Source organism: Microcaecilia unicolor, chromosome 1 (genome assembly GCF_901765095.1).
Source record: "Microcaecilia unicolor chromosome 1, aMicUni1.1, whole genome shotgun sequence".
Taxonomy (NCBI): Eukaryota; Metazoa; Chordata; class Amphibia; order Gymnophiona; family Siphonopidae; genus Microcaecilia; species Microcaecilia unicolor.
This window is the reverse complement of record NC_044031.1, coordinates 649,671,597-649,697,308: the sequence shown is the minus strand read 5'-3', so window position 1 is coordinate 649,697,308 and position 25,712 is coordinate 649,671,597. Positions and strand designations below refer to the sequence as shown.

At 45.3% G+C, this 25,712-nt stretch overlaps 1 protein-coding gene across 1 annotated transcript in view; it reads left to right on the top strand.

Moving 5' to 3' along the window:
* Positions 1–25,712, top strand: part of GRK2 (G protein-coupled receptor kinase 2) — a 158,920-nt gene that overhangs the window by 69,194 nt on the left and 64,014 nt on the right. Inside the window, exons 3-7 of the mRNA XM_030185800.1 lie at positions 11,579–11,652; positions 15,017–15,118; positions 15,665–15,739; positions 19,513–19,574; positions 19,841–19,892. Coding sequence (XP_030041660.1) covers positions 11,579–11,652; positions 15,017–15,118; positions 15,665–15,739; positions 19,513–19,574; positions 19,841–19,892 — 365 coding nt within the window. The remainder of the gene's footprint in view (positions 1–11,578; positions 11,653–15,016; positions 15,119–15,664; positions 15,740–19,512; positions 19,575–19,840; positions 19,893–25,712) is intronic.

Genomic DNA, 25,712 nt, shown 5'->3' with positions numbered 1-25,712 from the left:
GGATTTGTTTACTGGAGCTCTGTTTCTGTTGTGTTGGGTTTGTGAAATAAACAGAGAACATATATGTAGCAGTTTTTTCTTCTGAGATGGCATCCCTAGTACAGGCAGTTGGCTAAAGAGGGAAAGAGCAGTGAAGGGTGCAACTAGATGTGGCAAGGGACTTAGGGTGGGGCAGGTGTCGGGTTTTTCTTCATCAGAAAGTTGGCAATCCAACCCCCAACATGAGGCCAGCACCTCTCCTTATCTCCCCTCCCTCACCACCGGGCATCTCTCCCTCAGTCTTGCATGATTCCTTGGTGTTCTCTCTGTCTCTCTCTTGTCCAGCACCCCTCCCTCTCAGATTCTCAGAATATCTTCTTGCATATGTCTAGGATCCTTCCCTTTCACTTTTGGTGTTATCAAGAGGTCTTATATTTGGGGAAGGGGAGTGGGATCAGAAGCTTGAGGCATCATGAGCCTTTATTTGTGCCCGCTAGGAATTTTTCAGTGAAATCTTTCCACAGCCTAGCCAGTGTAGTGACAAGTCCTTGGGCAGGTCTGCAGACTCTGTACCTCTTTAGACCCTAATACATATGCCTCGAAGAAATCAGAGCTGTTGCTTTCCTTCTTTGATCCAGATGTTTCTTCCTGCTCCTTTGAGCTTCCAGGAATCTCATTCACAACTACCCAAGGATTTTTCTCCCCTATATTAGATTCCTTCCCAGCTCACTTAGCCTGACAGTTACAGTAACAGTTTTTAGCTGGATGCCTGGGCTTTTTCTGGAACCCTGCAGTCATAGACCCTAAATCTAGCAGCTAGGTGTCGACACTGAACAAGGGCCAAGTTTTCCTCCCCTCCACCGGAGGCTGTGAACACTGCCTCTGCAGCACCTCCAGCTCCATCTAACCTGAGGTGTAGAAGATCTGAGGCAGGAATCAAACTCTGGATGCTCTGTGTGCTTCTACACAGCACTGCCACTGAGCCACCAAGACCTGCTCAGTGACTTATGTGATGTCTGTGATTCTGCTCCAAGGGACTGTGAACACCTGCCTCTGCAACGGCCCCAGCCAGGCCAACGGGCAGAAACCAGTCTGGGAAATCAAACCCACATCTCTCTGCTTGGCACCACACAGTACTGCCTTTGGGCCTCCAGGCTGGCCCCGTACTGGGAAATTTTACGTATTAATATAGAGAAATTGCTGAGGTTAAATGTTTTTAAAGTTCCCTTTTTTAAGTGTAAATGCATGTTTTAACTTCTCCCTGTAACGGCTTCCCTTAAGTGGTGTTCTAAACTGAAGGCGTTGTGGGCTGATATAGGAAGTAACTTACCACTTCCTGTTTCTCTCTCAGGCTTGTTATAATTTATCAGCATATACACAATTCCCTTACTTATAAACACCTTCCCATATAATAATACTCAACCCTTCTCATTCTGAGAAGCATATATATGCATCCAGCTGCAGCCCTTGTATGCACTGATGGCCTGAGATAACCATTGCACAGACCAGCCGCCTTCTAATGTCGCTAAGAAACAGCAAGGTCAATTAGTAGGAATAAATGATATGGGAGACAGGCCCATTCTTGTTTGCAGCAGAAGCCTAATGTGGACAGTATGAGGAGTCCCAGCTCTCAAGATACAGAGAGACATCAGGTGTGGTTACTGGGGTTAGCAGCAAGATTTAGAAGGGCTGGCACAAATCAAGTGCTTTCCCCGTGGTGTTAAGGCTGCAGAGAACCTAACCTTGGTGATGCAAGGCCAAAAGTGAAACCATTACAAGAGGGCTATCATTTTTCCAAATCTCTATGCCCCTCCTTCCTCCACCACCACACCCCCACCCACACTCGGTGACTGCCCACTTCCTTTTAAAGATTCACAGTGAAGATTTTGGTTGTCCTTCTTGATACCAAACCAGGGACGTAGCCACGGGTGGGCCTGGATGGGCCTAGGCCCACCCAGTTTGGGTTCAGGCCCACCCAGCAGCGGAGCGGAGGGAGCAGGCAGCGCTGATCCTGCATCTGCCTCCTTCTCTCTGACGGCAGCGCTTCCTAGACACTGCCTACCGCCGCCACGATCTACCTCCTCCCTCTGTCTCACTCTGAACAGCAGCGGTAGCGATTCAAACACGCTACCTCCTGCTTTTAACCCGGAAGCGTCTCCTCTGCAGACCCATCCAGGCCCACCCGTGGCTACGCCCCTGGTTTGGTATCAAGAAGGACAACCAAAATCTTCACTGTGAATCTTTAAAAGGAAGTGGGCAGTCACCGAGTGTGGGCGGGGGTGTGGTGGTGGAGGAAGGAGGAGCATAGAGATTTGGAAAAATGATAGCCCTCTTGTAATGGTTTCACTTTTGGCCTTGCATCACCAAGGTCAAAGCGGGCAGGTGGAATGGGAGGGAAGGAATGGGGGTGAAGGAGAATCGCTGGACACTTGGATTGAAGCGGGAGGGGAGGGGAGAGAGGAGAGTCACAGGATGGATGGATGGAGGTGGGGGTCAGGGGAGAGAGGAGAATTGCTGGGGATGGATGGATGGAGGTGGGGGGCAGGGGAGAGAGGAGAATTGCTGGGGATGATGGATGGATGGAGGTGGGGGGCAAGGGAGAGAGGAGAATTTCTGGGGATGGATGGAGGTGGGGGTCAGGGGAGAGAGGAGAATTGCTGGGGATGATGGATGGATGGATGGAGGTGGGGGCAGGGGAGAGAGGAGAATTGCTGGGGATGGATGGAGGTGGGGGGCAGGGGAGAGGAGAATTGCTGAGAATGGATGGATGGAGGTGGGGGGCAGAGGAGAGAGGAGAATTGCTGGGAATGGATGGATGGAGGGGACAGGGGCAAGAACAGAATTGCTGGGGATGGATGGATAGGGGCAGGGGAGAGAAGAGAATTGCTTGGTATGGATGGAGGGGAGAGGAGAGTTGCTGGACATGGGTGGATGGAGGGGAGGGAAGAGGAGAGAGGAAGGTTGCTGGACATGGGTGGATGGAGGGGAGGGCAGGGGGCAGAGGAGGGTTGCTGGACATGGATGGATGGATGGAGGGAAGGGCAGGAGAGAGGAGGCTGCTGGATATGGATGGAGGAGAGGGAAGGGAGAGAGAAGAAATGCTGGACATGGATGGAGGGGAGGGAAGAGTGAGGAAGGAGATGAGATGAGGGAAAAGGAAGAGAGGAGAAAATTACACATGGATGAAGAAAATAGGCAGAAGCTGGATCCACTGGACAGTCAAGTCTGCGGAGGACCCAGAGCAAGAAATGAAGAAGAAAGGCGGAAAGTAAAGAAATAAATGGAAAGGAAGCCCTGGAAACGGAATAAAGAGGACAGATAGCAGCATAATCAGATACTGGGCCAGTATGATCAGAAAAACAAAGTCACCAGACAGCAAAGGTAGAAAAAAAATCATTTTATTTTCATTATAATGATTGGAACATGTCCACTTTGAGAATCAGGTGCTCAACATTAAAAGTTTATATTTATTTACTTATTTATGGCATTTTATCCCACATTAAACATGAATTAGATTGGAACCTGGGATCATTTAATGTTTTTTTTCCTGGAGAGAGTAATGCATTGCCTCCCCCACCCCCCAGGCTCTCTCCCCGGCTATAGCCAGCTCTGCAATTTTGAGGGGAGGTGGACGGGAGGGCGGGGGGCGCAGAGGTGGACAGGGGAGAGAGCCTGTTGTTAAACATTTACCAGCACACCACTGTCTAGTGCCCACCCATCCAACCTGTTGGCCCACCCAAAAATTGACTTCTGGCTACGCCACTGTACCAAACTCTCATTCAGGCAACAAATCGACGCTGTTGTACATTCTCCATTTTTTGTAGTGTATCCTATTCGTTCTGTGCACTCTTTTCTCTCCCCTTCGTTAATTCGTATACTTCTTCTTTCCTTGGTCATGTCTCACCTAGATTATTGCAACTCTCTATATGCAGTACTTTGACTCTATTCTGTAAAACACTTCCAACTAGTTCGATCAACAGCTGCTAAACTTCTGCACTATGCACATCGCTGTGACCACATTACACCTCTCCTTCACACCGAACACTGGCTCCCTGTCTCTGTCCACATTAAGTTTGTCCTTCTTCTCTTTGTCCTCACAGGTCATCTACCATAAGCCCCCTCCTATATTAACAACTTCCTTATCCCGTACACTCCTTCCTGCTTTCTTCGCTCCTCTAACAGAAATCTACCAAAGGAAAATCCTGCTAAACGAATCTTATTGACTTTTTTGACTGGGTGACCAAAGAACTGGATGAGGGATGAGTGCTAGATATAATCTACTTGGACTTCAGCAAAGCCTTTGATACGGTCCCCCACAAAAGACTCGTGAATAAGCTGAAAGGGTTGAACTTAGGACCGAAAGTGGTGAACTGGATAAGAAACTGGTTGACCGACAGGTGGCAGAGGGTGGTGGTAAATGGAATCTGCTCGGAAGAAAGGAAAGTGAGCAGTGGAGTTCCTCAGGGGTCGGTGCTGGGGCCTATTCTGTTTAATATATTTGTGGGCGATATTGCTAAAGGGTTGGAAGGAAAGGTTTGCCTTTTTGCGGATGACAATAATGGAATAGAGGTAGGGTGTGCGATGATGCTGGAATGGTGTCTTTATATATCTGCAGCTTTCGGGTTGATGTAAAGCACCAAAAAAACTGAGCACAATTCACTATATACAAATACTGTTTTATTTATGTACATTTGAGTTTACATCATTGTTTTTTAAAATAAATAATATATATTTGCATTCTGGTTTCTGTTAAATCAAGAGAGTTAAAATTTAATACCAAGAAGTGTAGAGTGATGCACTTGGGGTGCAGAAACCCAAAAGAGAAATACCAGATAGGAGGGGAGAGGATTAGTAAGCTCGGCTCAGGAGAGAGACCTTGGGGTGTTGGTGTCGGAGGATCTGAAGGTGAAGAAGCAATGCGACAAGGCGACGGCTGTGGCCAGAAGGATGCTAGGCTGCGTAGAGAGGGGCATAACCAGCAGAAGAAAGGAGGTGTTGATGCCCCTCTTCAAGTCGTTGGTGAGGCCCCACTTGGAGTATTGTGTTCAGTTTTGGAGGCCATATCTTGCTAAAGATGTAAAAAGACTGGAAGCGGTGCAAAGAAAAGCTACAAAAATGGTATGGGATTTGCGTTGCAAACCGTACGAGAAGAGACTTGCTGACCTGAACATGTATACCTTGGAGGAAAGGAGAAACAGGGGTGATATGATACAGACGTTCAAATGTTTGAAAGGTATTAATCCGCAAATGAACCTTTTCCGGAGATGGGAAGGCGGTAGAACTAGAGGACATGAATTGAGGTTGAAGGGGGGCAGACTCAGGACTAATGTCAGGAAGTATTTTTTCATGGAGAGGGTGGTGGATATGTGGAATGCCTTCCCGTGGGAGATGGTGGAGATGAAAACGGTAATGGAATTCAAGCATGCGTGGGATAAACATAAAGGAATCCTGTTTAGAAGGAATGGTTCCGTGGAATCTTAGCGGAGATTGGGTGGCGACGCCGGTAATTGGGAAACAAAACGGGAGCTGGGCAGACTTCTGTGGTCTATGTCCTGATCGTGACTGAGTAGATAGGGATGGGCTGGAGTGTAAATTTTAAGGGGCTTCCATATTAGCTTCAGAACGTAGTACAAGAACAGTACTGGGCAGACTTCTACGGTCTGTGCCCTGAGAAAGGCAAGGACAAATCAAACTCGGGTATACATATAAAGTATCACATACCATGTAAAATTAGTTTCTTTGTTGGACAGACTGGATGGCCCGTACAGGTCTTTATCTGCTGTCATTTACTATATTACTGACTCTTCCCTCCTCCACCTGTCTTGACCTGAATATTTCCAGAGAAACCATGTTTAGTTATCTCGGGCCCAAATTGAGGAATAACCTCCCTCCTCATATCCAGACCTAGCCCTCTGTCAGAGCATTTAAATCATCGCTTAAAACTTACCTTTCCACTGAGTCCTTTGGACAAACAGCTGTATAACCACATCTCATCTTAGCTTATGTTCTTTCTATGCTGTCTCTGGTCTTTTTTTCTTCTTTCCTCTTGTATTTACTTTAACATTGATTTGATAACCGCATAAACTCCTGTATTGGCAAACTTGCAGTATATCAAGCTGTATAAAAAAAATAAGAATATGGGCTACATCAGTGCATCAGACCTTAAAGACTATGTAATAAGTTGTTCATTGTATTATCGGATACGTTAGTATCTTATCTGTGTTGTATGAATGTTCTCATGCATGCTCGTTAGGTGTTTTGTTGCTATTATGCTGACATCATATATCTGTGGTTTGAATGTTTTTCCATTCTGTCTCTTATGGTATCATTTGTATTGTACTGACATTTATTTAAAATTTTCTATTCCGCCTACAACTAAGCAGATCACATCAAAACATACATAATAATCACAGACAAATAAACTCTTCTTAGCAGATCATCACAGAAATATCAGCCCGATGCTTTCACAAACAAGTATGTCTTCAAACTTTATGAAACTGTATCAGACATCAAATATTTGATTGACATTCAAATATTTGAAAGGTATTAATCCGTAAACAAACCTTTTCCGGAGATTGGAAGGCAATAGAACTAGAGGATATGAATTGAGGTTGAAGGGGGGGCAGACTCGGGAGTAATGTCAGGAAGTATTTTTTCACGGAAAGGTTGGTGGATACATGGAATGCGCTCCCACGGGAGGTGGTGGAGATGAAAACAGTAATGGAATTCAAACGTGTGGAATAAACAGAAAGGAATCCTGTTCATAGAAGGAATGGATCCACGGAATCTTAGTGGAGATCGGGTGGCAACACTGGTAATTGGGAAACAAAACCAGTGCTGGGCAGACTTCTACGGTCTATGCCCTGATCATGACTGAATAGATGTGGATGGGCTAGAGTGTAAATTTTAAGGGGCTTTGCCGTTGGCTTTAGAACTTTTAGTACAAGAACAGTGCTGGACAGACTTCTACGGTCTGTGCCCTGAGAATGGCAAGAACAAATCAAACTCGGGTATACATTTAAACTATCACATGCCATGTAAAATAAGTTTATCTTGTTGGGCAGACTGGATGGACCATACAGGTCTTTATCTATCATCATTTACTATGTTCCATGCTGCTGCACAGACTTAAATAGCCAGGTAAATTATTCCAAATCCGTTGCCAACGATCGAAAATGCTGCTGATCAGTGTTCAGTTTATCATTTGCAAGTAGCATCAAATTTTCTGAACACAAAGCCCTCACTGGGCAATACACATGAACCACCTTTTTAAAATAACATGGGACACAATCTGAATCCAACTTGCAATCTTAAACTGCACTCAAGATTGAGTAGGTAACCAATAGGCAGACGCATTCCAACTAAAGCTGAACGCAGAAAAAAACACAATGTCTCATCTTGTCTTCACAATATAATACAAACAAACCCAATACCATAAACACACCGGACTTACACCCTCCCGGTCTCAGACAGCTTAAAAATTCTGGGAGTCGCAATTGACCGAAATCTCACACTTGAAGATCATACGAAGAATACAGCAAAAAAAATGTTCTACTCAATGTGGAAACTTAAAAGAATCAAACCTTTCTTCCCAAGGGAAGTATTCTGTAGCCTAGTACAATCAATGGTGCTAAGCCATCTAGACTACTGCAATGCCATTTATACTGGATGTAAAGAACAAATCATTAAGAAGCTTCAAACTGCTCAAAATACAGCAGCCAGGCTCATATTTGGGAAAGCGAAATACGAAAGCGCCAAACCCCTAAGAGAGAAACTACACTGGCTCCCACTAAAAGAACGAATTGCGTTCAAAGTTTGCAACCTGGTCCACAAAATCATTCACGGGGAAGCCCCGACCTATATGTCAGACCTTATAGACTTGCCTACCAGGAATGCAAAGAGATCAGCACGCACATTCCTCAATCTCCATTACCCTAACTGCAAAGGACTAAAATATAAATCCACATACGCGACCAGTTTCTCATACATCTGCACGCAGCTATGGAATGCACTACTGAAGGCCATAAAAATAACGCAAGACGAGGGCATACCATAAACACCCATCTTAAACACCAAAAAATAAGACTTTACACGACATAGACATAATTGAAATCTTATCACTTGACTGATCAACCTCCTTACCACTAATGAATAAGCATAACCACTTCAATCTCTATGTCGAATATGGTCTCTCCATAGTCGATTACCTAAAGAATGATACAACCCAATTTCTTACTCAGGAACGTTCATGTATTACCATAATTTATTCTTCCTTAACATATATATGCACATGATATATATCTATGCCATGATATGTTCACGTATGTTATGTTACATGTATGTTACCATGTATGTATGCAACTTAACACATTATCATTTGTTATTCTGTTACCCGGAAATGGCAACCGCCATTACGGCAAATGTAAGTCACATTGAGCCTGCAGATTGTTGGGAAAATGTGGGATATAAATGCTACAAATAAAATAAATAAATAAAAAATGTAATGAATGAAGTACTTGTGACATATGTTCAAATCAATGTATTTCTTCCAGTAATATAGCTGCAGCATTTTGGATTGTCTGGAATGACTGCATCCTAAATTCAGCAATACCCATATACAGCGCATTTATTTATTTATTTGCTGCATTTGTATCCCACATTTTCCTACCTATTTGCAGGCTCAATGTGGCTTACATTATGCCGCAATGGCGATCGCCATTAATGGAATGAGAAGTTCAGATTATTGATGCAATTAAGGTACATAAAAGTACCAGAAAAATAGGGAGTAAATAAATAAGCAATTCATATCAGGCATATGAGATGAAGGACAGGCAAGGTATAACATACAATAATAATAATGTGATTAAAGTGACCTAATAATAAGAGTTCGATAATGGTTTGTTCTGGTGTAGTTTTGAAATTAAGTCATTAAGAAGGATTCATTTCATAAGTCTCTTTAAACAGGTTAGTCTTCAACAGCTTCCGGAAGGTTGTCAGATCATGCATTGTTTTTATAGCATTCGGTAATTGCATACTTATATACAGCGCATTATATATAGTGCATTGCGGAAATCAGTCCGAGAAATTGCTAAACTCTGGACCACCGACCTGAAATCACACTATAGCATCATTGGTTTTAACCTTGTCAATAAATGTAGCTGTAAAAAAGCAGATCCTGCATAGACCAACTGGGAGTCCAAGATCACAATACTTGCATCTTCTCCCTCACAGATAGTTCAGTCTCCCCCAGCTTCACAGACTGACGATGAAGCAGATTCTCATTCTTCCCAAAGAGCTTCAATTCAGATTTATTTAAATTCAAGGCTAATCTATTAAATTGCATCTTTCACACACATTTAATTTTTCATGCAGGCCATTCAGTCCTCTTTGCACAGGAAGAAAGAATTGAACATCATCTGCATATATCCTTTGTTCCACCTGGAGTTCTCTAAACACCCTACCTAGGGAGGACATTTAGATGTTAAATAATAAGATGGAAAAGGAAATCCTTGCGGAGCACCCTTAGACACTGACACCACCTGAGACACCCACCCCCAATTAAAAACTTTTGTATGCCGTCCTTTCAAAAAAGATTTATCATATTTCTGTTAGATCATATTCTATAGTGCTGTTAAATGTGTATTTTTTTTGATTCTGCTTCATGGTGGTCCTATTATCAGGTTTTAATTTTCCATTTCCAAGTTCACCTCATCTATTGTATTCATGTTTATTTGGTCATTTTAGTCTTGTTATACAATTAACAAAACTAAGTTTTCTGTTCAACTATACCTGCAGTACACCGCTTTGGATGAATCTCTTTATAAGGACAGTTAAGAACCAATTAAATAAATAAAATACAATAAGAAGCACAGACAGCTGTGTTTGCTTCTAGCCTTATGCAGGGCCACTGGGGAGGGCGGCACAGAGGAGCAAAATTCCCCAGGCCCAGTCTTCTCGGGCCCGGCGCCGGCAAGCTTCTTCCTGTCTACTTCCGGGTCTGTCCTCTCCTGCTCCTGCGTGCTGCCCAGAACCTGGATGATTACATTAACGCGATATCACATTAATGCAATCATCCGGGTCCCGGCACACAGGAGCCCTGGAGCAGGAGAGGGACAGAGCAAGGGAGCAGTGCAGCAGTGATTCAGAGACAGAAAGGTGTGGGGGCAGGCAGCAGCCCAGGGGAGAGGGGTGCGCGCGCGCTGTTGGTCCACTCCTACCCTGGGCTCGGCTGTGTCTCTCGGCAGCCCTGGTCTTACGAACAGCAAGAGCTTCAGGCCCTGGATTAGAGGAAGTGAACATGAAGGCAGCTTTTAAATTTTATTTTTTAAATTTTTTTGCACTTGCCTATGTTGTATTTTAATGTTGTATATTTTTAATCATTTCCCATAGTAAATGGCACTTCCTGATTCTCTTATTTGTGCTGTTTGTCTGCCTTGAATAGATGGTAAGCTCTACAGAGGAGGGACTGTCTTATGTGCATGGGTATAGTGTTATGTAGAAGTAAGCTCTATACAGAAGGGACTTGCAACTATTTGTATTGTCATGTATATCCCATAGTATTAATAGTAAAAGACATGAAGTTGCACTGAGCCACAACAGGGGTGAGCAACTGACTGCATTAGTTTTGTGAGTGCTAGTAAGGGCTTTGCCAGTTCAGGGTGCATGTCCAAGATTGTAGTACAACCCATCCTACCTTTTGATGCAGCGGGAGTGGGGCTACTAGAAGAGGAGAAAGAGAGATGTGGGATGAGGTGGCGGGGTAACGAGAGTGAAGAGAGGGAGTGCATGCAGGAGTGGAGAAAGATGGGTGGAAGAGAAGTGAGGAGAAGGGGATGTTTGGGAGGAAACAAAGTTAGAGGAATGTGTGTGGAGGGAGAGAGAGAGAGAGGCAGCCCCATTGTCTTTATCCGTCATGTTCTATGCACATCACCTGTTTAACTCGACAGCCTTGTTAGGGGAGAGAGGAACTTGAGGAGGGAAATGTAAATTTGGTCTGGGGTATTGCTTTCAAGTACATGTTGGAGTGGAGGAGTGGCCTAGTGGTTAGGGTTGTGGACTTTGGTCCTGGGGAACTGAGGAACTGAGTTCGATTCCCACTTCAGGCACAGGCAGTTCCTTGTGACTCTGGGCAAGTCACTTAACCCTCCATTGCCCCATGTAAGCCGCATTGAGCCTGCCATGAGTGGGAAAGCGCGGGGTACAAATGTAACAAAAAAAAAAAGCATAGTAAAAGCATAAATTGTTAAATTCATGTCAGATCATAGAGGGGGAGATAGACTTGGGTGAGGGTAGAAGAGATTGAAATAACCCACTTCGGCAATGATACTCATTTCATCAGAGCGTCAGTAACTTGCTGGGCTTAGCCTGAACGTTGCAGGTTGGGGGTGAATCCTGCTGGCCATTTAAAATCCTCAGATTTCTTTATTCAATTTTTGTTAAAAACTGAATTTGTTTTTAATTTAATGAAACATTAATTTTGAATGAGCTAAATCAATACAAAATGTTAATGGCTGTCATTTTTGAGAGTTTGGGTTTACAGGTGGCATCTCCGACAGCCTGGGCTAGCTCTGTTCTATGTACTCTCCTCTTTCTCTTCCAGGTTACTTGCTGTTTAAAGAATTCTGTTTAAATTATGTTGAAGAGGCTAAACCACAAGTGGAATTTTATGAAGAGGTAAAACATCAATTGCTGATTTTTGTTTTGTGCAGTTTACTAGACAGTAAGGTCATCAGTTGTAGGTGAGACCTGTTATAGTGGCCTCATTTGACTCCTTTGTGACTTGCCCTTAAGAGGTGTACGTTACCTTCATCAGGTCTGTGCAAACTGAGCCATGGATGATCTTGCATGAGAATTCATATGGTGGTGCTACGTTTTCAAATCTCTGAAGGGTAAGACATCAGAAAGATTGCAGAGAGGCGGAAGAATGGAGGCCAGTTCTGAAACGTTAGTTGGAGATGTACTGAGTTCAGGAAAAACTGTCTCACCTTCAGTTTGTTTGACCTTTATTTCATGTATCTAAATATGTTAAGTAAGCATATTATGTCAAGTTAGGCTCTCAGAAATGGTTTATGCTACATGAACAGTGGTATCATCCACAGTGAGTGGGCCACTTCTTGTCTATAGATCCCAAACTACAGTACAGGAAAAAATCCCCCAATGTTTACTTTTATTTCAATTCTTTCTGAAGAATCACTTTGAATAGCATTAGTCCTTTATTCACAGCATTTAATGAAGGTTTATGATTGTGTTCTGTGGTGAGTGTGTTTATTGTAACCCACACGAAGCCTTTGAATAATTAATCTATAAATAAACATTTGAGTCCAGTGTGAACCCAGTCGTGCATTAGATATCTTTGTTGCATAGTGACAAAGACATATGAAATGAAAACAAGTAGAAAGATTTCTGCTATTGTATCTGGTTCACAAGAAACAAGCAGGCAAATTGGAGGGAATCACAAAGGTCGTAGAGAAAGAAAAGTGTATCTGGCAACAGACGGAATGATGAGGCGGAGCCAAAATGCAAAGGAAGCAGTATTTATTCAAAAAGACCTGACATGGCCTGTGTTTCGGCGATTGCCTGCGTCAGGGGTCAGTGAAAAATACAACATAGGAGGATATTAACCTTTGGAACTCTTCACAACAAGCAAATGCAAAGAAATCCTCTGCACAGCGACAAACAGTAGTGTTGACTTCCTGTCTCAAAAATGTTTGTGGCTGTGTGAAGGCTTTTCTTTATATCTCATTGTTGTGCAGAGTTCCAAAAGATAATGTTCTATGCTGTATTTTTCACTGACCCCTGATGCAGGCAGTCTCTGAAACAGGCCATGTTGGGTCTTTGCTTTTTGGCTCCACCTCATCGTTCTGTCTGTAGTTTCTCACAAGAAGCAAAGCCCGGCCCTATGATGACATGCTCTAGAGCTGTCTACTGAGATGTGGATGAGCCGGGTTTGGATCCTTTACCTGTTGAGGCTGAGCCATCAGCAGGTAGGAGTGAGGAAAGACAGCTGCTGCTACAGTGGTATGTCCCCTTTCAACAGGTGACCCAAGAGAAAGTGTCCGTCCAGCCCACAGGGTGGCAGTATGTCTTTTGTGGAGGGGGATCAGAAACGAAGGCTATAAGAATTAGATCACCTATCCATTAAGTGGGGACTGAGATGTGTTAGTGGTGAGAGTAATATAGTGGGAAGCAGGGGGTGTGAAATCAGATCCTCTCTGCCACTGATGCTTATTGTGACCATGAGAGTGTTACAGTAACCCCCCCCCCCCCCCCCACACACACACACACACACAAGACTGCCAGCTTTAGTGGCAGGGATTTAAAGCATTAAGTTTGACTTGAGAGGCAGGGCAGGGGGTGTTGCCTTTTGTCTTCTCAGTCACAGAAGGTCTAGGGATGCCTGTACTGAAACTGAGGTTATTGATTTAAAGAGAGCAATCTTCTGGGTTGTGACAGGAAGACCCAGGCAAGGGTCCAATACTACCCTGAAAACAGCTGTGAGAGGATCTGGCCACCCTCAGTGAACATGGTCTGGTGAATGAAGCAGGACTAGGTATGAGAGGCTGGAGAGGCTTTTGAAAAGATTTATAGGAAAGAGCTGCAGAGGCATTGGTAAAAAGTACACTTCTTGAGCACCAGCTGTTCACCAGTATGACTGACCGTGCCCTCTGAAGGTGCTGAAGGAGTCGCAGCCCCACTTTCAAAAGTGTTTCACTTGGGCTTCACCTTCACAGTAAAATGCAAGAATATAACTTGCGTACCTCATTAGTTTCCATGGTTTAATTACTGATTCTTTGCTGGAAATTGCAGATGACCTCATTTGAGGTCCATGGCTGGAGAATGCTTTTACAGTGGTAAGTGTCTTCTTTTTTTTTTTTTTTTTTGTTTAATCTGGTACAGCCAGAAGGGCTCTATAACACACTGCTGTATAGTGGGTGAATAGTTTATACCTGTAACAGATATTCTCCATGGACAGCAGGATCAAACAGCCACACTAGCCCTCCCATCCTTCCATAGTTGATGTGTGCTTGCAATAGACTGTCTGATGTAACAGTATCTTTCACTGTCACGGGAACCACATAAGTACATAAGTATTGCCATACTGGGACAGACCAAAGGTCCATCAAGCCCAGTATCCCGTTTCCAACAGTGGCCAATCCAGGTCACAAATACCTGACAAGATTCCCCCCCCCCCCCCCCCCCCCCAAAAGTACAAAACATTTTATGCTGCTTGTCCCAGAAATATTTTCACAGAGTCCAATTTAATAATGGTCTATGGACTTTTCCTTTAGGAAGCCGACCAAACCCTTTTAAAACTCTGCTAAGCTAACCGCCTTTATTTTCTGGCAACGAATTCCAGAGTTGAATTACACGTTGAGGGAAGAAATATTTTTTCCGATTCTACTTTGTAGCTTCATCGCATGCCCCCTAGTCCTAGTATTTTTGGAAAGCGTAAACAGACGCTTCATGTCTACCCGTTCCACTCCACTCATTATTTTATAAACCTTTATCATATCTCCCCTCAGCTGTCTTTTCTCCAAGCTGAAGAGCCCCAGCCGCTTTATCCTTTCCTCATAGGGAAGTCGTCCCATTCCCTTTATCATTTTTGTCACCCTTCTCTGCACCTTTTCTAATTCCACTATATCTTTTTTGAGATGCCGCGGTGTTTGTGTTGTTTAAAGTCTTGAACTTTGGTGAACATTCCTGACTAGTGTGTATCGAGGATGACATCACCAACAGTGTGGCTGTAGGATCCTGCTGTCCATGGAGAACACCTGTTACAGGTATGAAAATTATTCTCCCACCTCACCCCCCCCCCCCCCCCCCCCCCCCGGTGTTTCACTTAGGCTCCTGCACTGCATCCAGCAACAGTGGCAGCTAGGATTAGACACAGAGGATAGAGTGACTTGCTGCAGGTCATACACTGATGCGGTGACAGAACTGGGATGCAATGTATTGCTGAATTGTAGGTTCTCTATTGGCACATCTCCCCTCTCTGCTCTGGGGTGGACAATTCATGGGGCTGTGTCTTGCTATACAGATAAAGAAGTATGAGAAATTGGAATCTGAAGAGGAGCGCTACTCGAAGAGCCGTGATATTTTCGATCAGTACATCATGAAAGAGCTGCTCTCATGTTCTCATGTGAGTTCCCTCCTTGTGGATTCGTGTCACTGTCTCAATTGAAAACTCATCCCATCACAGGAAACACCCATCCACATGCTCCTGCATCAATAAGCTCCACACTTTTGTTCCTTGAAAAGCAAACACAGCACAAACATTAAGGCCTGAAAGGAAAAGAGAAACAAATTTCCTACTGTGGTGATTTCTCCACAGTGAGGTTGTGGCATATTGGCAGAGCAGTGTCGCGTGCGTGCGTGTGTGTGTGCGTGCGTGTGTGTGTGTGTGTGTGAGTGAGTGAGGGAAGCTTCCATTGCTGCTGCTGCTGCCTGTGCTGTGTCTGCCCTTTGATGGGAGAAGTGTGTGAGAGGGAAGTTTGTATTACTGCTGCCTGTGCTGTGTTTGTATGTGAGGGAATCTTGTATTGCTGCTTCTGCTGCCTGTGCTGTGTCTGTTCTGTGTGTGTGAGGGAAACTTGTACTGCTACTGGTGCCTGTGCTGTCTACCTGTTGTGTAGTTAAATGAATTCCTGTGGTTTTCACTGTTTCCTTGCATTTTCTTTTTTTGCAGCCTTTCTCCAAGAATGCAACTGAATATGTCCAAAGCCACTTGAGTAAAAAGCAAGTTCCTCCCGGTCTCTTCCAGGTACCTGAACTTCTTTTCTTGCCTTCCTGTGTAGATGTGAGACGCTTTTCCTAAAGGTTAGAGAGTGATGTAGTCTTAAACTCCCTGAAGACCTTGGCAAAGTGACACATTCTTCTGTGCTCACATTTAGGGCCTGATTTACAATGCTTTTACTTGTATTCAGGCATTAATAATTAAAGCCCTTAAGCTGTCAGCTCTTAAGAACAGGAACCTAATATTCCGAAGAGTTAGGCACCTAACTTTAAGAATTATGCACATGGATCTGGGCAATCATAAAGTTTTCTCTGATATTAGCTTCTAAATGTTGACATCTTTATAAATGGGTTGGGCCAGTTCAGAAGGAATTTAAGAACCTAATGCTGATTTTCAGTGCTAAGTGACTTGCTTGTGTAGTCAAATCTGGTCACTGTTATAGCATCCCTAAATCTGTCCACTCAGCTACTCCTATTCTCATGTGCCAGAGCAAAGTCTTTATTGCAGGCTCACAACCCCCCCCCCCCCCAACACCTACCTGAGTTCCAAAGAATAAGAGCAAAGCCTCTCCCTTCTGATGCCCCTACTCAGCTGGAGATTGAAATGAAAAATTAGGAGTACAGGACTTCTGCTGAAATTTTACAGAATATACACTGAAGAGCCCCCCACCCCACCCCACCAACACACAGTCTCTCCTGTTTCCTCTATTGGGGGGGGGGGGGCATTGGGCTGTGCATGAAGTGTGAGATCAGCTGTGACTGTCTCTGGGAAAAGGTGACTACAGTCTCGGGTCCAAAATGTTGAGAATGGCCAGTTTTCCATGTCATGGGTCAATAAACAGTCTGCAAAAGCTAAATGTTTGAACTTCTGTAATGTTTTTTATATATATATAAAAGGATGGGTTTGAACTGTTGCATTACAAATTGTTTGCTCTAACAGAAATAATTCAAACCTCATTTTTTTTTTGTTTCTGGTGACTTTAGTCACCCTGTCCCAGAAATGGTCACATCCTGTTCACTGCACCTCTGTGATCAGTACTGCAGTGAATCGGTGACGGGAGCCCATGTGAGTAATTCTAATAAAGGTCATAGGTTCCAAATAAGCAACTTGTATAACGGGAAATAGGTGGCTACTTTCCTTTAGAGCAGGGGTGTCCAATCTTGGCCCCTCCAGGTTGGGTTTTCAGGATTTCCCCAATGAATATGCATATCCATATCGGAAGATTACCTCCGTTTTACCATATTTCACACAGGTTCATCAAGTTCGTGAGGTTATTTTGTAAACTTTGGTCAATGAATATGCATGAGATCTGTATGCATACAGTGGAGGCAGTGCATGCAAATAGATCTTGTACATATTCATTGGGTAAATCCTAAAAACCCGACTGAAACTGCGGCCCTCGAGGACCAAGGTTGGACACACCTGCTTCAGAGAATACTAGCTTAAATGGATGTATATGTGCATGTGATATGTGTGTGTGTAGGCACGAGCTCTTACGCCAGCCATAAAGATGGCGTTAAATGCTTCTGCCTAGATTCCAGAGGTACATGCGTAACGTATTCTAGGAATTACTGGCTTAAGTGTGCACTCCTCCCACACTCCGCCTAGGTGAGCACCTACCTGTGAAGTCTGCACCATCGAAGATAGATTGAGTATTGTCACTACCACGCGTATTTATTTATTTATTAGGATTTATTTACCGCCTTTTTGAATGACTAGAGTACTGCTGTTATGCATGTCCTTACCAGCTACATTTGAGCAGCTCATTATAGAATTACCCCCACCACCGCCTGATGCACCATCTTTCTTCCTCCAGCTCAGCAATGGGTAGCTTTTGGCGGAGGTGGAGGGGAGCAAGGTGACAGATGGAGATTGGGGGGGGGGGGTTAGTGCTCCTCAACACCTTTTTTTTTAAAACTGTGAATTGTCAGAAGACAGTATAGCTGTAAACTAAATTTGACAGAGGGTACTAGATATTGGTTGGAGGGCTCTGTGCTTCATTTTAATTTAAAACTCCCTTGGGAATGCAGGGGATTGTATGTGGAGCTTTGTGCCACATTTTTTTTGTGTTCTTTTTAAACTAGGGTGGCAAGAGGGGACTGTCAGTTGGGTTTAATGTTGAATTTGGCCAGTAGGAGATGGCTTAGCTGGTTGAGTCCTGATTTTCAGGGCTTGCTGACTAAGTTTAGACACCTTGATTTTTAAAGCTTTTGAAGATGGCCAGCCTATAAATTTAGGATTCTATATTCAAAAGATAATTAAGGCACCTAAATTTGGCTGGATACAGGTTTCTAACTTGGGACTATAAATCCAAGCAGCTGGTGATCTTTAAATATTGGCCCACATTTGGCAGAAGACTATACAGTGATCACAACACAAATAAGGAAATATTTAGTAGCTATTAGTTTTGAAATGCCTTTAGGCTGAGATATCTCTGTGAATGTATGGAGCAACAGAAATGCTGTATTTTTAGCTCACACACAGTGAAATAATTCCTCTTTAGCCTTCAATCAAATTTCCCTGTTACCACCTTCAAAGTGCATCTTTGTTGCATGTCAGCCAAGTAGCAATGTAAGTTGTGGTCCATGCTTATATGTTGACAGGCAGAAATCTCAGCAGCTGATCTAGGTAATCATTTACAGCTCTCCAAATCTGTCCGGTCCCAGAACTGACCCAGATTCCAGCTACAGTCTAGATCACAGGTCCTATCCAGTGGCTTTGATAGCCTTCCATATCGCTGTAGAACCCTTCTTAACCGTTCTATTCACGCACAGTGCACTAGTTCTTGTGCAGGTGGTCTATTTTAAATTTCTTGTATATTATTTAAAAAGATGGGGGGGGATGGAGGGGAGGGGGGAATAATAGTAATAAGGGGTTCAATTACGGAATAATGTAAGGTGTTACTATTGGAATTACGGTTTGAGTTTAATGTAACAAGCTGACTATTGTTTCTTTCAGTGTACATGGCAAAAGTGAAGGTAGTAAGGGGGGAGGGGGATAAGATAGGGTACTGTTATAAAAACAAAAATTGATGATAGCAACTTAAGATTAATGTACATAAGAACGATAGCTTTACAATTTGTTATGTATGTACTCAAATGGATGTGTTACCAGGTGGAATCATCAATAAAAATGTTGACACATAAATTTCTTGTATATGTGCTTAAAAATAAAATCCAAATAAACTGAGTTGTAGGTGGGGAAGTGTTGAACTGGTGCAGGGTAGGCTGACATACATGCTCCTTCTGGGAGCATACCTGAGCATTGATTTGGTAGCAAGATGGGTCACTGTGCAGGAGAATCAACCTATCATCTAGGCTTCAGGGGTGTAGGTGCATCACAAGGGGGTGACACAACAGTTGTGCGCTCTCTGTTACTGACCCTTGATAGCAGAAAATGTCACTGGAGGTTTTTGCCTCTATGGCCTTATCCTGGAGAGCTCAATAAGCAGCCATCCTTACATAAGTATTGTCATACTGGGAAAGACCAAAGGTCCATCAAGCCCAGCATCCTGTTTCCAACAGTGGCCAATCCAGGTCACGTATACCTGGCAAGATCCCAAAAAGTACAAAACATTTTATACTGCTTATCCCAGAAATAGTGGATTTTCCCCAAGTCTATTTAATAATGGTCTATGGACTTTTCCTTTAGGAAGTCATCCAAACCTTTTTTAAACTCCGCTAAGCTAACCGCCTTTACCACATTATCTGGCAATGAATTCCAGAGTTGATGTATGCAGGAGGGTGGGCAAGGGGGGCTTCACAGTATGGTACTTACTTACCGGTGGTTTGTTTTCTCAGCCTTACATTGAAGAGATTTGTCAGTGCCTGCAGGGAGCTGTGTTCCAGAAATTCATCGAGAGGTGAGAAAGGGGACAAGCTGAGAGACCAAAGGAGTGAGAGGAGAGTGAGGGACAAGGAGGGATGCAGGAGACAGGAAAGGGGAAGGGAGGACAGAGAAAGAGGAAGTGGGGGAAGAGGGGAGTTCCATTTTTCTCGGGTTTCTGGCAATATGTAAACATGATAAGACGTGATAATCTGTAGACTGTGTCTGTCTCTCTTCTGCTCCCTTTCACTTCCTCTGCCTGTCACCAGGTTTTCACTCCCCTTTTTTGGTGTCTTATTTCAGTGAGAAATTCACCCGGTTCTGTCAGTGGAAAAATGTGGAACTGAACATCCATGTGAGTATGAAGGGAGCATAGAGTCACCACAGTCTGCTGTCCTTTCCATACAAGACTCTTACATTGGTTCTTCCCCGTGTGCACTTTTGTGTCATAAAGATCTCTCTCCCCATATCATGTTCATCCTACTTGTAAATCCCAAATGTTAACTGTCTGACCTTAAATACAGCAAGAACATAAGCTGAGCTTTATATGCCTTATTCTCTAGGCAGTTTCCATGGAGTTCTAAAGTAGAACCAAAATGACAGCTAAGAAGAGAAGGAGCCCACTATTTTTACAGATGCATTTCCTAGAGGAAAAGTTGGGACCGTTTTGGGTTTTGTGGTACCTTTTTCCTGAATCAATCTGGTACCTGTTGTGCTGTTTGCAAAATACTACTACTTACTACTTAACATTTCTAGAGTGCTACTAGGGTTACGCAGCGCTGTACAATTTAACAAAGAGAGACAGTCCCTGCTGAAAGAGCTTACAATCTAATAGACAAGTGAACGGTCGGTCCGATAGGGGCAGTCAAATTGGGGCAGTCTGGATTCACTGAACGGTAAGGGTTAGGTGCCGAACGCAGCATTGAAGAGGTGGGCTTTAAGCAAAGACTTGAAAACGGGCAGGGAGGGGGCTTGGCGTAAGGGCTCAGGAAGGTTGTTCCAAGCATAGGGTGAGGCGAGGCAGAATGAGCGGAGCCTGGAGTTGGTGGTGGTGGAGAAGGGTACTGAGAGGAGGGATTTATCCTGTGAACGGAGGTTACGGGCGGGAACGTAAGGGGAGATGAGGGTAGAAAGATAGTGAGGGGCAGCAGACTGAGTGCATTTGTAGGTAAGAAGGAGAAGCTTGAATTAAATGCGATATCTGATCGGAAGCCAGTGAAGTGACCTGAGGAGAGGGGTGATATGAGTATATCGGTTCTGGCGGAATATGAGACATGCAGCAGAGTTCTGAACAGATTGAAGGGGGGATAGATGGCTAAGTGGGAGGCCGGTGAGGAGTAAGTTGCAGTAGTCCAGGCGAGAGGTAATGAGAGCGTGGACGAGAGTTCGGGTGGTGTGTTCAGAGAGGAAAGGGCGAATTTTGCTGATGTTAAAGAGGAAGAAGCAACAGGTCTTGGCTATCTGCTGGATATGCGCAGAGAAGGAGAGAGAGGAGTCAATGATGACTCCGAGGTTGCGGGCAGATGAGACGGGGAGGATGAGGGTGTTATCAACTGAGATAGAAAGTGGAGGAAGAGGAGACGTGGGTTTTGGTGGAAAGACGATAAGCTCGGTCTTGGACATGTTCAGTTTCAGGTGGCGGTTGGACATCCAGGCAGCAGTGTCGGATAAGCAGGCTGATACCTTTGCCTGGGTCTCCGCGGTGATGTCTGGTGTGGAGAGATACAGTTGGGTGTCATCAGCATAGAGATGATACTGGAAACCATGAGATGAGATCAGGGAGCCCAGGGAAGAGGTGTAGATTGAGAATAAGAAGCAGGAGCTACAAATAGGGATAGGGGATGGGATTTGATATACTGTCTTTCTGTGGTTACAGTCAAAGCGGTTTACATATTATATACAGGTACTTATTTTGTGCCTGGGGCAATGGAGGGTCAAATGACTTGCCCAGAATCACAAGGAGCTACAGTGGGAATTGAACCCAGATCCTCAGGTTCTCAGGCCACTGCTCTAACCATTAGGCTGCTTCTCCACAGTGCACTGAGATGTGGGTTGTAAAACGAGGACAGCCTTTTTCCCAGAGAGCTCCATTTAATTCTGGGCTTCCCCATATCTTAAGATAGTTTGTCATAGTAGAGGTCCCAGACCACTGGACAGAGTGATGCACTGATAAAACACCAGCTTCAGATTGGTTTATGAGGAGCATGTGACTGGCAGGCTCATCACATTTGGTAGCAATCTTGATGAAATTAATTAGTAATTAGCTGAATGAGGTTTATGTAGACACCAGAAAAGTGGGGCAGTAAATGGAAAATGAAGAGGGAGAGGATGGTGGCTTTCCAGTTGGTGGGTCAGGGGTAGGTATGCAATCAGGTCCTAGTGGGGGAAGAACCATGTCCTCCTTGGGTTATAAGAGGGTGGAGGGAGGTGGTAGGAGAGAAATGGTTAATGTAATAAATTCTTCTATAAAGGATGCTGTTTATTTTCCAGATTGAAACAAATTAGTGTGAAGCTGCTGCTGAAGAAATAGAATTTGAATTTGATAGTTTAGGCTTATTACAAAGTAGGTTTGTTTTCTGTACTTGGATAAAATTACAGAGAAAACAATGGCCGGTTGATTAGTGGACTTTATGTAAATCGCTTTGGTTGTACTCACAGAGAGGCAGTATATCAAAACCATGACTCTTACCCCTTTATAGAGGTAAAGAAGTTGTATCTATATTAATCTGGATTCAGGCAGGGCCATGGAACAGAAAACAATGCGACTGTCAAGGATGCTTTACAACGGTGATCAGAGTCATAGACAGCAAGTCACTAAAGAGTGTGAAGAAAACAAAACGCCAGTATGGTAAAAGGCAACTTTATTGACTAAATAATTTGCAGCCACGTTTCGGCATCTGCCTGCATCAGGGGTATGGATTTTTGACAACCTCTGCAACAAATGTAAATATGGTTCATTGCATATTTGTTAGAATTATTAAACAAACTAGTAAAAGAGGCCCATTTCGTAGAGGAATGAAACGGGCACTAGCAAGGTTTCACGCCCCCCTCCCTACCTCCCTCTCTGTCTCCCTGTCTGTCGTCAGAGTTCCAGCCCCCCTCCCTCCCTCCGTCTCCTCAGAGTTCCAGGCCCCCCTCCCCTTCGAGTTGCAGGACCCCCTCCGCCCTTCGAGTTCCACGGCCCCCCCTCTCCGAGTTCAATGCCCCTGCGCCTCCCTCCCTTGAAGTGCAAGCAGGACCTGTCCGGTAGCCCCTCGCCTTCCTGCATGCCGGCTTTAATTTAAAAATTGTTACCTCGGGGTCCGGCGTCAGCATTGAAGGCGAGCGGCGCTTCACACTGCCTTCCGGAAGGGCGGGACCAGAGGCAGAGCTCAGACAGATGGGAAGGCAGTGTGAGCGGCTTCAATGCTGATGCCGGACCCCGAGGTAACAATTTTTATGTTTCAACATTTTTATTGATGATATTTCAAAATAATGTCAACATGCTCTAAATATAACATATTACTGAACCAAATCTTCCGCACAAGTGGAAAACAAATTCATATCATCAACATTTTTAACATTTTTTTCCCCCCTCCCCGCCCTTCCTAACTCCCATAACCCCCCCTCCTCTCATTCTTCTGGGCATCTGGTTTTATTTATACTGTAACAGCACATGCAACTTATGTAATTATCCTCTCCAACGATCATATGGTCTGATAACTTTAAAGGGTATCTTAAATGTAACCCCATCTGTCATATTGTCTGGAATTCCTTCCATTGTTTAATCCAGAGTCCAAACCGGAGGCCTTGTTTCTTATAGCCTCCCGTTCTCCAGTCAAACCCTTCTTTCTCCGAGGACAAGCAGGCTGCTTGTTCTCACTGATGGGTTGACGTCCTCGGCAGCCCCCTCCATCGGAAAGTTTACTAGCAAAGGCCTTTGCTAGTCCTCGCGCGCCCATGCGCACCGCGCATGCGCGGCCGTCTTCCCGCCCGAAACCGGCTCGAGCCGGCCAGTCTTCTTTCGTCCGCGCTCGGTACGGTCGTGTTACGCCGTTCGTGCCCCAGAGAGTCGACCTTGCGCGTCCTTTTCGACGTGTTTTTTCCTTGTTTTTCTTTAAAAAAGTTCGGGAAGCGCTCCGGAAGTGTTCCGGAAGACCCTTTCGGGTTTTCTGCCCTTCCCGTAATTTTCTCAACTTTTGCCCCGTAAGTTTTCTTTCGTTGTCGGGGTAGGCCTAGTTTGGCCTCGGTCGAGATTTTTCTCCCTTTAAATTTTGGTGCTTCAATTTTCGCCATTTCGGCCTTTGATTTCGCCGGCGTGATTTTTCCGCCCATGACATCGAAGCCTTCCAGCGGCTTCAAGAAGTGCACCCAGTGCGCCCGGGTAATCTCGCTCACTGATAGGCACTCTGCGTGTCTTCAGTGTCTAGGGGCCCAGCACCGCCCTCAGAACTGCAGTCTGTGTTCCCTGTTACAAAGGCGGACTCAGGTAGCGAGATTAGCCCAGTGGAACGTTTTGTTCTCGGGCTCTTCGTCGACATCGGCACCGGAGGCATCGAGTGCATCGACGTCGTCAGCGTCCGGACCATCTTCCTTGGCTGCCGCTCCATCGACTGCATCGAGGCATCGGACCTCTGCATCGGCGCTGAGGCATCGGGCGACTGCATCGACGTCGGTGGTACCGAGACTTCGTCTGCTGATGTCGTCGGACGGAGGTGCATCGTCAGGAGTGCAGGTGAGGGCTGTCCATTCCCCTGCTGGTGGCGGTGAGCCTTCGGGTGGGTCTCCTCCTACCCTGAGGGCTCCTGCGGTACAGCCCCCCCGGGATCGACCCTCTTCGGTCTCGGCCCCGAGGAAGCGACGGATGGATTCTACGTCCTCCTCGTCGGTGCCGGGGAGCTCCGGTGACATGCTTCGGAAGAAGTCGAAGAAGCATCGACACCGGTCTCCTCCCCATGTCGGCACCGAGAGCTCTGGGTCGCCGAGGGATTCGGCACCCAGCAGGCATCGGCACCGAGAGGACCGCTCACCCTCTGTTCAGGAGGTGTCGATGCGCTCCACTCTGGACAGCCCGGAACAGCCTCCTCGCCCGGAACAGGTTCTGACGTCGACGCCTGCATCGACCTCTCAGCCTTTTTCTGCAGCCACTCTGAACGAGAGCCTCCGGGCCGTTCTCCCAGAGATTCTGGGAGAGCTGTTGCGCCCTACCCCTCCGGTACCGGCGGTGCTTGCGCCTCCGGTACCGTCGAGCGTGGCGCCGGCTGGTCCATCGCCCAGGTTGAGGTCCCCGACGTCGGTACCGCGTGCGGTGCCGACCGCGGCCACCTCCCAGGAAGGCTCCCCGACTACGTCGGCGGAGGGAGCTTCGCCGATGCGGGCGAGGGAGTCTACCTCTCGACGCCCCCATCGTGGACGTGGCTCCACGGAGTCGAGCCGGGCGAGGTTGCAGACACAGGTCCGTGAACTTGTGTCTGACACCGAGGGTGAGGCCTCGTGGGAGGACGAAGAAGACCCCAGATATCGGGGTAGGGTATTATTATGGATTAAGAACTGGTTGAAAGATAGGAAGCAGAGAGTAGGATTGCGTGGCCAGTATTCTCAGTGGAGGAGGGTAGTTAGTGGGGTCCCGCAGGGGTCTGTGCTGGGTCCGTTGCTTTTTAATGTATTTATAAATGACCTAGAGATGGGAATAACTAGTGAGGTAATTAAATTCGCCGATGACACAAAATTATTCAGGGTCGTCAAGTCGCAGGAGGAATGTGAACGATTACAGGAGGACCTTGCGAGACTGGGAGAATGGGCGTGCAAGTGGCAGATGAAGTTCAATGTTGACAAGTGCAAAGTGATGCATGTGGGTAAGAGGAACCCGAATTATAGCTACGTCTTGCAAGGTTCCGCGTTAGGAGTTACGGATCAAGAAAGGGATCTGGGTGTCGTCGTCGATGATACGCTGAAACCTTCTGCTCAGTGTGCTGCTGCGGCTAGGAAAGCGAATAGAATGTTGGGTGTTATTAGGAAGGGTATGGAGTCCAGGTGTGCGGATGTTATAATGCCGTTGTATCGCTCCATGGTGCGACCGCACCTGGAGTATTGTGTTCAGTACTGGTCTCCGTATCTCAAAAAAGATATAGTAGAATTGGAAAAGGTACAGCGAAGGGCGACGAAAATGATAGTGGGGATGGGACGACTTTCCTAT